Below are 14,693 nucleotides of genomic sequence, written 5' to 3'. Positions count from 1 at the left end.
TGACCCCTGTGACACCCCCGCTAGTTACATTTCACCGGGTCTGGGGACTGACCCCTGTGACACCCCCGCTAGTTACATTTCACCGGGTCTGGGGACTGACCCCTGTGACACCCCCGCTAGTTACATTTCACCGGGTCTGGGGACTGACCCCTGTGACACCCCCGCTAGTTACATTTCACCGGGTCTGGGGACTGACCCCTGTAGCACCCCCGCTAGTTACATTTCACCGGGTCTGGGGACTGACCCCTGTAGCACCCCCGCTAGTTACATTTCACCGGGTCTGGGGACTGACCCCTGTGACACCCCCGCTAGTTACATTTCACCGGGTCTGGGGACTGACCCCTGTGACACCCCCGCTAGTTACATTTCACCGGGTCTGGGGACTGACCCCTGTAGCACCCCCGCTAGTTACATTTCACCGGGTCTGGGGACTGACCCCTGTAGCACCCCCGCTAGTTACATTTCACCGGGTCTGGGGACTGACCCCTGTAGCACCCCCGCTAGTTACATTTCACCGGGTCTGGGGACTGACCCCTGCGACACCCCCGCTAGTTACATTTCACCGGGTCTGGGGACTGACCCCTGTAGCACCCCCGCTAGTTACATTTCACCGGGTCTGGGGACTGACCCCTGTAGCACCCCCGCTAGTTACATTTCACCGGGTCTGGGGACTGACCCCTGTAGCACCCCCGCTAGTTACATTTCACCGGGTCTGGGGACTGACCCCTGTAGCACCCCCGCTAGTTACATTTCACCGGGTCTGGGGACTGACCCCTGTGACACCCCCGCTAGTTACATTTCACCGGGTCTGGGGACTGACCCCTGTAGCACCCCCGCTAGTTACATTTCACCGGGTCTGGGGACTGACCCCTGTAGCACCCCCGCTAGTTACATTTCACCGGGTCTGGGGACTGACCCCTGTAGCACCCCCGCTAGTTACATTTCACCGGGTCTGGGGACTGACCCCTGTAGCACCCCCGCTAGTTACATTTCACCGGGTCTGGGGACTGACCCCTGTAGCACCCCCGCTAGTTACATTTCACCGGGTCTGGGGACTGACCCCTGTAGCACCCCCGCTAGTTACATTTCACCGGGTCTGGGGACTGACCCCTGTGACACCCCCGCTAGTTACATTTCACCGGGTCTGGGGACTGACCCCTGCGACACCCCCGCTAGTTACATTTCACCGGGTCTGGGGACTGACCCCTGCGACACCCCCGCTAGTTACATTTCACCGGGTCTGGAGACTGACCCCTGTAGCACCCCCGCTAGTTACATTTCACCGGGTCTGGGGACTGACCCCTGCGACACCCCCGCTAGTTACATTTCACCGGGTCTGGGGACTGACCCCTGTGACACCCCCGCTAGTTACATTTCACCGGGTCTGGGGACTGACCCCTGTAGCACCCCCGCTAGTTACATTTCACCGGGTCTGGGGACTGACCCCTGCGACACCCCCGCTAGTTACAGTTCACCGGGTCTGGGGACTGACCCCTGTAGCACCCCCGCTAGTTACATTTCACCGGGTCTGGGGACTGACCCCTGTAGCACCCCCGCTAGTTACATTTCACCGGGTCTGGAGACTGACCCCTGTGACACCCCCGCTAGTTACATTTCACCGGGTCTGGGGACTGACCCCTGTAGCACCCCCGCTAGTTACATTTCACCGGGTCTGGGGACTGACCCCTGTAGCACCCCCGCTAGTTACATTTCACCGGGTCTGGGGACTGACCCCTGTGACACCCCCGCTAGTTACATTTCACCGGGTCTGGGGATTGACCCCTGTAGCACCCCCGCTAGTTACATTTCACCGGGTCTGGGGACTGACCCCTGTAGCACCCCCGCTAGTTACATTTCACCACCCAGCGAAGGACCCATTTATCCCAACCCTCTGCCTTCTATCAGTCAGCCAATCCTCATTCCCATCCAGTACTCTGCACCCAATCCCCTGCGACCTCACCTTCTGGATCAGTCTGTTGTGTGACACTTTGTCAAACGCCTTCTGGAAGTTGAGATCTCGCACATCCACAGGGTCCCCACTATCCACCTTGCTGGTTATGTCCTCAATGAACTCCAGCAAGTTTCTCAAGCATTACCTTCCCAGGCTGACAATGGCGGATTCAGCTTTGTCTTTCTAAATGCTCATTCATCTCCTCCTTAATGGTTGATTCCAGAAACTTCCCCGCACAGAGGTCAAGCTAACCAGCCTATAGTTTCCTACTTTTTGCCTCTCTCTCTTTTTGAATCGCGCCGTCTCATTGACGTATTCCCAATCCACCAGGACCTTACGAGAATCCAAGGAATTTTGAAATATCACAACCAATGTATCCATTATCTCTGCTGCCAGTTCCTTTATTACCCTCGGGTGCAGGCCATCAGGTTCCGGAGACTTAGTCATACAGTCATCGAGGTTTACAGCATGGAAACAGGCCCTTCGGCCCAACTTGCCCATGCCGCCCTTTTTTTAAAAAAAAAACCCGTAAACTAATCCCAATTGCCCGCATTTGGCCCATATCCCTCTATACCCATCGTACCCATGTAACTGTCTAAATGCTTTTTAAAAGATAAAATTGTACCCGCCTCTACTAATACCTCTGGCAGCTTGTTCCAGACACTCACCACCCTCTGTGAAAAAATTGCCCCTCTGGACACTTTTGTATCTCTCCCCTCTCAGCTTAAACCTATGCCCTCTAGTTTTAGACTCCCCTACCTTTGGGAAAAGATATTGACTATCTACCTTGTCTATGCCCCTCATTATTTTATAGACCTCTATAAGGTCACCCCTCAGCCTCCTACACTCCAGAGAGAAAAGTCCCAGTCTATTCAGTCTCTCCTTATAACTCAATCCATCAAGTCCCGGTAGCATCCTAGTAAATCTTTTCTGCACTCTTTCTAGTTTCACAATATCCTTTCTGTAATAGGGTGACCAGAATTGCACACAGTATTCCAAGTGTGGCCTTATCAATGTCTTGTATAACGTCAACAAGACGTCCCAACTCCTGGATTCAATGTTCTGACCGATGAAACCAAGCATGCCGAATGCCTGCTTCACCACTCTGTCCACCTGTGACTCCACTTTCAAGGAGCTAGGAACATGTACCCCTAGATATCTTTGTTTTGTAACTCTCCCCAACGCCCTACCATTAACTGAGTAAGTCCTGCCCTGGTTCAATCTACCAAAATGCATCACCTCACATTTGTCTAAATTAAACTCCATCTGCCATTCGTCAGCCCACTGGCCCAATTGGTCAAGATCCCATTGCAATTGGAGATAACTTTCTTCACTGTCCACTATGCCACCAATCTTGGTGTCACCGGCAAACTTACTAACTATGCCCCCTATATTCTCATCCAAATCATTAATATAAATGACAAATAACAGTGGGCCCAGCACTGATAGAGTATAAAAGCTGGAGTCTGATGATGCAGCTGTATAGAACGCTGGTTAGGCCACATTTGGAGTACTGCGTCCAGTTCTGGTCGCTGCACTACCAGAAGGACGTGGAGGCATTGGAGAGAGTGCAGAGAAGGTTTACCAGGATGTTGCCTGGTATGGAGGGTCTTAGCTATGAGGAGAGATTGGGTAGACTGGGGTTGTTCTCCTTGGAAAGACGGAGAATGAGGGGAGATCTAATTGAGGTATACAAGATTATGAAGGGTATAGATAGGGTGAACAGTGGGAAGCTTTTTCCCAGGTCGGAGGTGACGATCACGAGGGGTCACGGGCTCAAGCTGAGAGGGGCGAAGTATAACTCAGATATCAGAGGGACGTTTTTTACACAGAGGGTGGTGGGGGCCTGGAATGCGCTGCCAAGTAGGGTGGTGGAGGTAGGCACGCTGACATCGTTTAAGACTTACCTGGATAGTCACATGAGCAGCCTGGGAATGGAGGGATACAAACGATTGGTCTAGTTGGACCAAGGAGCGGCACAGGCTTGGAGGGCCGAAGGGCCTGTTTTCTGTGCTGTACTGTTCTTTGTCCTTTGATCTCTGAGGCACACCGCTGGTCACAGGCCTCCAGTTTGAAAAACAACCCTCTACAACCACCCTCTGGCTTCTGTCAAGAATGATGTGGAGATGCGGGCGTTGGACTGGGGTAAACACAGTAAGAGTTTTAACAACACCAGGTTAAAGTCCAACAGGTTTATTTGGTAGCAAATACCATTAGCTTTCGGAGCGCTGCTCCTTCGTCAGATTATGACATTTCCACTCCATCTGACGAAGGAGCAGCGCTCCGAAAGCTAATGGTATTTGCTACCAAATAAACCTGTTGGACTTTAACCTGGTGTTGTTAAAACTCTTATTCCGTCAAGAAGCCAATTCTGTATCCATTTAGATACCTCACCCTGGATCCTGTGAGATTTAACTTTATACAACAACCTACCATGCGGCACCTTGTCAAAGGCCTTGCTAAAGTCCATGTAGACAACATCAACTGCACTGCCCTCATCTACCTTCTTGGTTACCCCTTCAAAAAACACAACCAAATTTGTGAGACATGATTTTCCACTCACAAAGCCATGCTGACTGTCCCTAATCAGTCCTTGCATCTCTAAATACCTCTAGATCCTGTCTCTCAAAATACCTTCCAACAACTTACCCACCACAGATGTGAGGCTCACTGGCCTGCAGTTCCCAGGCTTTTCCCTGCAGCCCTTTTTAAACAAAGGCACAACATTTGCCACTCTCCAATCTTCAGGCACCTCACCCGTGACTATCGATGATTCAAATATCTCGGCTAGGGGACCCACAATTTCTTCCCTAGCCTCCCAGACTTATTGGCCTTTAATACCATTAGTTTATTCAATACCTTCTCCCTGGTTATTGCATCTGGTTATAGAGTCATAGAGGTTTACAGCATGGAAACAGGCCCTTCGGCCCAACTGGTCCATGCTGCCCTTTTTTTAACCCCTAAACTAATCCCAATTGCCCGCATTTGGCCCATATCCCTCTATACCCATCGTATCCATGTAACTATCTAAATGCTTTTTAAAAGATAAAATTGTACCCGTCTCTACTACTACCTCTGGCAGCTTGTTCCAGACACTCACCACCCTCTGTGTGAAAAAATTGCCCCTCTGGACACTTTTGTATCTCTCCCCTCTCACCTTAAACCTATGCCCTCTAGTTTTAGACTCCCCTACCTTTGGGAAAAGATATTGACTATCTAGCTGATCTATGCCCCTCATTATTTTATAGACCTCTATAAGGTCACCCCTCAGCCTCCTACGCTCCAGAGAGAAAAGTCCCAGTCTATTCAGCCTCTCCTTATAACTCAATCCATCAAGTTCCTCTGCATACTGACCCCAATAATTAACACAGTCTGCATACTGACCCCAATAATTAACACAGTCTGCATACTGACCTCATGATTAAATAGTCGCTTACCGACCCCATTCACTAAATACAGTTCGCACACTGACCCCAGTAATTAAACACAGTCCATATACAGCCACCAGCAATTAAACACAGCCCATATACAGCCCCCAGTAATTAAACACAGCCCATATACAGCCCCCAGTAATTAAACACAGCCCATATACAGCCCCCAGTAATTAAACACAGCCCATATACAGCCCCCAGTAATTAAACACAGCCCATATACAGCCCCCAGTAATTAAACACAGCCCATATACAGCCCCCAGTAATTAAACACAGCCCATATACAGCCCCCAGTAATTAAACAAAGCCCATATACAGCCCCCAGTAATTAAACACAGCCCATATACAGCCCCCAGTAATTAAACATAGTCCATATACAGCCCCAATAATTAAGCACAGCCCATATACAGCCCCGTAATTAAACACGGCCCAAATACAACCCCCTGTAATTAAACACAGTCCATATACAGTCCCCCGTAATTAAACACAGTCAAAGAACAAAGAACAAAGAACAGTACAGCACAGGAAACAGGCCCTTCAGCCCTCCAAGCCTGTGCCGCTCCTTGGTCCAACTAGACCAATCGTTTGTATCCCTCCATTCCCAGGCTGCTCATGTGACTATCCAGGTAAGTCTTAAACGATGCCAGCGTGCCTGCCTCCACCACCCTACTTGGCAGCGCATTCCAGGCCCCCACCACCCTCTGTGTAAAAAACGTCCCTCTGATATCTGAGTTATACCTCGCCCCTCTCACCTTGAGCCCGTGACCCCTCATGATCGTCACCTCCGACCTGGGAAAAAGCTTCCCACTGTTCACCCTATCTATACCCTTCATAATCTTGTACACCTCTATTAGATCTCCCCTCATTCTCCGTCTTTCCAGGGAGAACAACACCAGTTTACCCAATCTCTCCTCATAGCTAAGACCCTCCATACCAGGCAACATCCTGGTAAACCTTCTCTGCACTCTCTCTAACGCCTCCACGTCCTTCTGGTAGTGCGGCGACCAGAACTGGACGGAGTATTCCAAATGTGGCCTAACCAGCGTTCTATACAGCTGCATCATCAGACTCCAGCTTTTATACTCTATACCCCGTCCTACAAAGGCAAGCATACCATATGCCTTCTTCACCACCTTCTCCACCTGTGTTGCCACCTTCAAGGATTTGTGGACTTGCACACCTTGGTCCCTTTGTGTTTCTATACTCCTGATGACTCTGCCATTTATTGTATAACTCCTCCCTACATTATTTCTTCCAAAATGCATCACTTCGCATTTATCCGGATTAAACTCCATCTGCCACCTCTCCGCCCAATTTTCCAGCCTATCTATATCCTGCTGTATTGCCCGACAATGCTCTTCGCTATTCGCAAGTCCAGCCATCTTCGTGTCATCCGCAAACTTGCTGATTACACCAGTTACACCTTCTTCCAAATCATTTATATATATCACAAATAGCAGAGGTCCTAGTACAGAGCCCTGCGGAACACCACTGGTCACAGACCTCCAGCCGGAAAAAGACCCTTCGACCACTACCCTCTGTCTCCTATGGCCAAGCCAGTTCTCCACCCATCTAGCCACCTCTCCTTGTATCCCATGAGCCTTAACCTTCTTAACCAACCTGCCATGTGGGACTTTGTCAAATGCCTTACTGAAATCCATATAGACGACATCCACGGCCCTTCCTTCATCAACCGTTTTTGTCACTTCCTCAAAAAGGCAATATACATATAAAGGCAAGCATACCATATGCCTTCTTCACCACCTTCTCCATGTACAGCCCCCAGTAATTAAGCACAGCCCATATACAGCTGCCGTAATTAAACACAGCCCAAATACAACCCCCCGTAATTAAACACAGTCCATATACAGCCCCCTGTAATTAAACACAGCCCAAATACAACCCCCGTAATTAAACACAGTCCATATACAGCCCCCTGTAATTAACACAATCCATATACAGCCCCTCGTAATTAAACACAGTCCATATACAGCCCCCCGTAATTAAACACAGTCCATATACTGCCCCCAGTAATTAAACAGTCCATATACAGCCCCCAGTAATTAAACACAGTCCATATACAGCCCCCAGTAATTAAACACAGTCCATATACAGCCCCCAGTAATTAAACACAGTCCATATACAGCCCCTAGTAATTAAACACAGTCCATATACAGCCCCCCGTAATTAAACACAGTCCATATACTGCCCCCAGTAATTAAACAGTCCATATACAGCCCCCAGTAATTAAACACAGTCCATATACAGCCCCCAGTAATTAAACACAGTCCATATACAGCCCCCAGTAATTAAACACAGTCCATATACAGCCCCCAGTAATTAAACACAGCCCATATACAGCCCCCAGTAATTAAACACAGTCCATACACAGCCCCCAGTAATTAAACACAGTCCATATACAGCCCCCAGTAATTAAACACAGTCCATATACAGCCCCCAGTAATTAAACAGTCCATATACAGCCCCCAGTAATTAAACACAGTCCATATACAGCCCCCAGTAATTAAACACAGTCCATATACAGCCCCCAGTAATTAAGCAAAGGAATGTCCTGCCGTTGTGCGATTTAGCTGAATCAATGCTGAAAGTGTTGAATGCGGAGCAGCCTGTGGGTCCCTTTACCGTGCTCACAGCCACTGAACTGAGTGCAAACCATGAGAAGGAGAAACTCGAGAAGGTGTGTTAATAACGCGAGAAGCACAAACCTTTTTGGCCTCTTTGAGTTGCCGCTGCAGCTCGTTCTGCTGTTCCTGCATCTTCTGCTTCCATTCCTGCAGTTGCTCAAATTGAATTCGGAATTTCTCCAGCTCCTTCAGCTTGATTCGGTCTTCATTCCTCTTCATTTTTAACGTCTCCAGTTTCTCTTCAAGATCCTTCACCTGGGCTCGAAGATTCTCCTCCTCCTACAAACACCATGGAAAAATGTTTACTCATCCCTGGACACAACTCCAGCTCTATCCCAAAGAGAAGCATTCAGCGATCAAATCTTGGACTCTTGCAGGCAGTGGAGAGTTTCTGGGTTGGATTTGTATTCAAACCCCACTGTCCAGGCTGTATAAATGCAGAGACTAGGCCAGCAGAGGCAGAATGGTTTTAACTTTCATATAGATTGGGGTAATTCGACCTGCTCCATTCAGAAATGCCATAAATCTTCCAGTGTGTCTGGAATAGCTTTCAGCAACAAGGAGATCTGGCATATTACACATCGTATTGACTAACGAGTCAGATTTAGTAACAGCACATCAGTATTTATCTAACAGTAACACTATTACAATATCGTGATTGAAAGCTGAAGAAGATACTAAGATTCTAGACTTGGAGTAAGGCCAACTCCACTGGGGTGAGACAGTAAACGGGACAAATCTGTTCAGGTGAAAAGTGAAAGCAGATGAGTATTTAAAAAAAGGACTTAACGTGGGGCAAAAATGTCCATTTCCCTGAGACTGCCATGGATGAGTTAAGAGATTGGAGACAGCAGAACACTAAAATGGAACTGAAGGGGCATGGAGTCTACGGAAATAGGGCAAACAGGTAGGGAGGCCATGGAAGCTTTACAGATTAAAGGGGAGGAGGTGCTCGCTGTCTTGAGGCAAATCAGAGTGGATAAATCCCCAGGACCGGACAGGGTTTTCACACGGACCTTGAGGGAAGCTAGTGTTGAACTTGCAGGGGCCCTGGCAGACATATTTAAAATGTCAGTATTCACGGGGCAGGTGCCGGATGATTGGAGGGTGGCTCATGTTGTTCCGTTGTTTAAAAAAGGTTCCAAAAGAAATCCGGAAAATTATCGGCCAGTAAGTTTGACGTCGGTGGTGGGCAAGTTATTGGAAGGTGTGATATGGGATAGGATCTACAAATATTTGGATAGACAGGGACTTATTAGGGAGAGTCAACATGGCTTTGTGTGTGGTAGGTCATGTTTGACCAATCTATTAGAGTTTTTCGAGGAGGTTACCAGGAAAGTGGATGAAGGGAAGGCGGTGGATGTTGTCTACCTGGATTTCAGCAAGGCCTTTGACAAGGTCCCTCATGGGAGGTTAGTTAGGAAGGTTCAGTCGCTAGGTATACATGGGGAGGTAGTAAATTGGATAAGACACTGGCTCAATGGAAGAAGCCAGAGAGTGGTAGTGGAGGATTGCTTCTCTGAGTGGAGGCCTGTGACTCGTGGTGTGCCGCAGGGATCGGTGTTGGGTCCATTGTTGTTTGTCATCTATATCAATGATCTGGATGATAATGTGGTCAATTGGATCAGCAAGTTTGCTGATGATACAAAGATTGGAGGTGTAGTGGACAGTGAGGAAGGTTTTCAAAGCTTGCAGAGGGATTTGGACCAACTAGAAAAATGGGCTGAAAAATGGCAAATGGAATTTAACGCAGACAAGTGTGAGATATTGCACTTTGGAAGGACAAATCAAAGAAGAACGTACAGGGTAAATGGGAGGACTCTGAAGAGTGCAGTTGAACAGAGGGATCTGGGAATACAGGTACAGAATTCCCTAAAAGTGACGTCACAGGTGGATAGGGTCATAAAGAGTGCCTTTGGTACATTGGCCTTTATAAATCGGAGTATCGAGTATAAAAGTTGGAGTGTTATGGTAAGGTTATATAAGGCATTGGTGAGGCCGAATTTGGAGTATTGTGTGCAGTTTTGGTCACCTAGTTACAGGAAGGATGTAAATAAGATTGAAAGAGTGCAGAGAAGGTTCACAAGGATGTTGCCGGGACTTGAGAAGCTGAGTTACAGAGAGAGATTGAATAGGTTGGGACTTTATTCCCTGGAGCGTAGAAGATTGAGGGGAGATTTGAGAGAGGTGTATAAGATTTTGATGGGTATAGATAGAGTGAATGCAAGCAGGCTTTTTCCGCTGAGGCTCGGGGAGAAAAAAACCAGAGGGCATGGGTTAAGGGTGAAAGGAGAAAAGTTTAAAGGGAATATTAGGGGGGGCTTCTTCACGCAGAGAGTGGTGGGAGTGTGGAATGAGCTGTCGGATAAAGTGGTAAATGCGGGGTCACTTTTAACATTTAAGAAAAACTTGGACGGGTTCATGGATGAGAGGGGTGTGGAGGGATATGGTCCAAGTGCAGGTCAGTGGGACTAGGCAAAAAATGGTTCGGCACAGACAAGAAGGGCCAAAAGGCCTGTTTCTGAGCTGTAATTTTCTATGGTTCTATGCTGCCCCTTCAGTTCCATTAATCAGGAAAAACACAAGAATGCCAAATTTCAAACTGGCACAACAATTTATACTGCAGGATGATGTGGAGATGCCGGTGTTAGACTGGGGTGGGCTCAGTAAGAAGTCTTACAACACTAGGTTAAAGTCCAACAGGTTTATTTGGTAGCACAAGCTTTCGGAGCACTGCTCCTTCATCAGGTGAGTGTAGGGGCAACGCTCCGAAAGCTCGTGCTACCAAATAAACCCTTTGGACTTTAACCTGGTGTTGTGAGACTACATACCGCAGGAGGAAAGGATGCAAATCAGCTCTTATTGGTCAAACCCCGGCCAAGGGGGAAGTAAAGCCTCGCTGCGGTCTTTCCTTCCAGTAATAAAACTACAAGAGAAAGCACGCAAAAACACAGAGAAAAACAGATTGTGAAGTATCACAGATACAAAGAACAGCAAAAGGTGACAACAGAGATAGTAAGAGCTACAAAAAGGTAGTATGAAAGGAAATCAAGACAAAGTATACAATGATGTTAGGAGAGAGAGGTTGTCAGGGGCAACGTGGACCTGTTGCAAACTGATGGTGGTGATAGCGTTAATGAAATTAAGGAAATGGCAGACTTGCATCTGTATTTACAGGAGAGAAAGAGACTCACACGCCGGATTGAGAGAACTGAACGGAATCATCAAAATTCATGTCAGCAAAATAACATTAGCAGAGAAAAGAATGGCACTGAGGAGAGTCAACTTCATTGAGCCAGGTGATTCCTATCCCTGTGTCGGTGAGGACATTGTAGATGACATAACTATAATCTTCATAACTTCATTATTAAAATCTTCTAACATTCGACCAACTGGTAACCTTCACCTCAGATTGGAAAATTGTACATATTCTCCCCTGTTGTAAGAATGTTGATGGGGGAAAGCCAGGGAACCGTAGGCCAGTTAGCCGACCAGCTGCGTTGCAAAGGTGAGTTGAGTAATTGTAGATTGAAGTAGAACGTTAGAATTTGATGTTTGTAAAATTATAAACAATTGTAAAAAGCCGAGGTGAAGTATTGCATGGTCCCCCTTAAAAGGTGGTGTTTTTTCAGTGCTTAGAGAGTTAACAAAAAACAGGTACATATAGTGCCAGTACACAGACTGAAACATTTATTTCAAAGGCCAAGCAGCAGGGTTGCCTTGGAAACAGGCTTTCATGCTTTTGAATTTTTTTGAATTTAGCCAATCCATTTCAATCAGGTACTGATCAGATACTTGGATACCAGCAACCTATTAGATTTCAACTTGATGGCTTTAGAGGAATTAGAAGGGCAAAAAGGGTCACGAAATGTCCTTGGCAGACAGGATTAAGGAGAATCCCAAGGCATTTTATTCATACGTTAGGAACAAAAGGGTTGTCAGGGAAACAATCGGACCTCTCAGGGACAAAAGTGGGGAATTATGCTGAGAGCCCAAAGAAGTAGGGGAGATCCTAAATGAATACTTTGCGTCGGTATTCACAAAGGAGAGGGATGTGTTGACTGGGAGTGTCTCGGAGGGGAGTGTTGAACCGTTGGAGAAAATCTCCATTACAAGGGAGGAAGTGTTAGGTTTTTTAGGGAATATAAAGACTGACAAATCCCCAGGGCCTGATGGAATCTATCCCAGGCTGCTCAGGGAGACGAGAGATGAAATCGTTGGGCCTCTGACGCAAATCTTTGTCTCGTCACTGGACACAGGTGAGGTCCCAGAGGATTGGAGGATAGCTAATGTGGTCCCGTTATTTAAGAAGGGTAGGAAGGATAACCCGGGAAATTATAGGCCGGTGAGCTTGACGTCCGTGGTCAGGAAGTTGTTGGAGAGGATTCTTAGAGATAGGATGCGCACTTAGAAAGAAATAAACTCATTAACGATAGTCAGCATGGTTTTGTGAGAGGGAGGTCATGCCTCACTAACCTGGTGGAGTTTTTTGAAGAAGTGACCAGAATGTTTGACGAGGGAAGGGCCGTGGATGTCGTCTATATGGACTTTAGTAAAGCGTTTGACAAAGTCCCTCATGGTAGGCTGGTGAAAAAGGTTGGATCTCATGGGATAAAGGGGGAGGTGGCTAGATTGGTGGAGAACTGGCTTGGTCACAGAAGACAGAGGGTGGTAGTGGAAGGGTCTTTTTCCAGCTGGAGGCCTGTGACTAGTGGTGTTCCGCAGGGCTCTGTATTGGGACCTCTGCTGTTTGTGATTTATATAAACGATCTGGAAGAAGGTGTAACTGGGGTGATCAGTAGGTTTGCGGACGACACAAAATTGGCAGGACTTGCAGGTAGTGAGGAGCATTGTCAGAAGCTACAGAAGGATATAGATAGGCTGGAAATTTGGGCAAAGAAATGGCAGATGGAGTTCAATCCTGATAAATGCAAAGTGATGCATTTTGGTGGAACTAACGTAGGGAGGAGCTATACGATAAATGGCAGAACCATAAAGGGTGTAGAGACGCAGAGGGACCTGGGTCTGCAAGTCCACAGATCCTTGAAGGTGACGTCACAGGTGGAGAAGGTATTGAAGAAGGCATATGGCATGCTTGCCTTCATAGGACGGGGCATAGAGTATAAAAGTTGGGGTCTGATGTTGCAGTTGTATAGAACGTTGGTTCGGCCCCATTTGGAATACTGCGCCCAGTTCTGGTCGCCACACTACCAGAAGGACGTGGAGGCTTTAGAGAGAGTGCAGAGGAGGTTTACCAGGATGTTGCCTCGTATGGAAGGGCTTAGTTATGAGGAGAGATTGGGTAAACTGGGGTTGTTCTCACTGGAAAGACGGAGGATGAGGGGTGACCTAATAGAGGTGTATAAAATTATGAAAGGCATAGATAGGGTGAACGGTGGGAAGCTTTTTCCCAGGTCGGTGGTGACGTTCACGAGGGGTCATAGGTTCAAGGTGAGGGGGGTGGGGGGGAGGTTTAACACGGATATCAGAAGGACGTATTTTACACAGAGGGTGGTGGGGGCCTGGAATGCGCTGCAGGGCAAGGTGGTGGAGGCGGACACACTGGGAACGTTTAAGACTTATCTAGATAGCTATATGAGCGGAGTGGGAATGGAAGGATACAAAAGAATGGTCTAGTTTGGACCAGGGAGTGGCACGGGCTTGGAGGGCCGAAGGGCCTGTTCCTGTGCTGTATTGTTCTTTGTTCTTTGGCAACCTGGGGCCAATCATGTTGTAGGCGTTGTTGATATGTCATCACAGATATAAAAGAAAAGGGCAGTGGGAAAATAAGCAGAGAGCAACTGCCACCTGCCAGAGTAACAGCCTCATCCACGTCTTAGTGAAAGCTCCATCTCGATAGCGAAGGTACGAAAGACAGAAGTTCCAGACAGAAAAATCAACAGAGAAGGCCCAGAATATTCCAGAAGACACCAAAGCCTGGTTGTAATTTAGAGAGTGACTAAAATTCTATATTCTTGTTAATGAGTGGGAATTGTGTTTATCGTAACAGCATTCCGTTTGAATCGTGTTTAATTCAGTTTGTTAATAGTTTAGTTAACCTGGTCACTGTTCGTTCGATAAATAACTTGTCATTTGTTGGGTTTCGAGAGAGTGTCAGGGAGTTATTTTGATTTAACCACAAAGTTGCTGAAGCGCAGGTCCTCCCACTTCACACTCACTTTAACAGATTATGAGGCGAGGGACTCCTCTCTGAGTGGTCAGGTGTTAGCTCTCAGGGAGGGGATCCACTCCCCCTCATAACATCTGCTTCTGGGCAATTACTACTGTCTAGAATTAAGGATAGGGTGACGACAGATTCCAGCAATTCCCCGTAATAAGATGTTTGGCCAAATGGGCTATCGTTGTCTGATATTTGTATTACTCCTTTCTCAAATTATAGCCTTGCATTTGCAGTTTTCCAATTTGTCGGGAGCTTTCCAGAATCTGGGAATATTACAATATGCATCTGCCATCTCCAATTTCTTTGATGACCTGAAGATGCAGGTCAGCAGTCCAGGGGGTTTCTGAGTGCTGGCCTTTTCAATTCACCATCCAGCTTCACAATCACATTCTGTCCTCGGCCTGAACAGTGAAGCCCAAATCAAACCATTGTCGGAAAAACCCATCTGGGTCACCAATATCCTTTAGGAAGGAAATCTGCCGTCC

General features: G+C 47.4%; 1 protein-coding gene across 1 annotated transcript in view; it reads right to left on the bottom strand.

The window, feature by feature from the left end:
- LOC144487303 (dynactin subunit 1-like) overlaps positions 1-14,693 on the bottom strand; it is a gene marked incomplete at its 3' end in the record, with an annotated part of 197,364 nt that overhangs the window by 36,151 nt on the left and 146,520 nt on the right. The window contains exon 8 of the mRNA XM_078205383.1: positions 8,109-8,306. Within this exon, the coding sequence (XP_078061509.1) occupies positions 8,109-8,306 (198 nt within the window). The remainder of the gene's footprint in view (positions 1-8,108; positions 8,307-14,693) is intronic.

Source organism: Mustelus asterias, unplaced genomic scaffold (assembly GCF_964213995.1).
Source record: "Mustelus asterias unplaced genomic scaffold, sMusAst1.hap1.1 HAP1_SCAFFOLD_722, whole genome shotgun sequence".
Taxonomy (NCBI): Eukaryota; Metazoa; Chordata; class Chondrichthyes; order Carcharhiniformes; family Triakidae; genus Mustelus; species Mustelus asterias.
The sequence above is the reverse complement of the archived record's forward strand: the minus strand, read 5'-3'. Positions and strand labels throughout refer to the sequence as shown.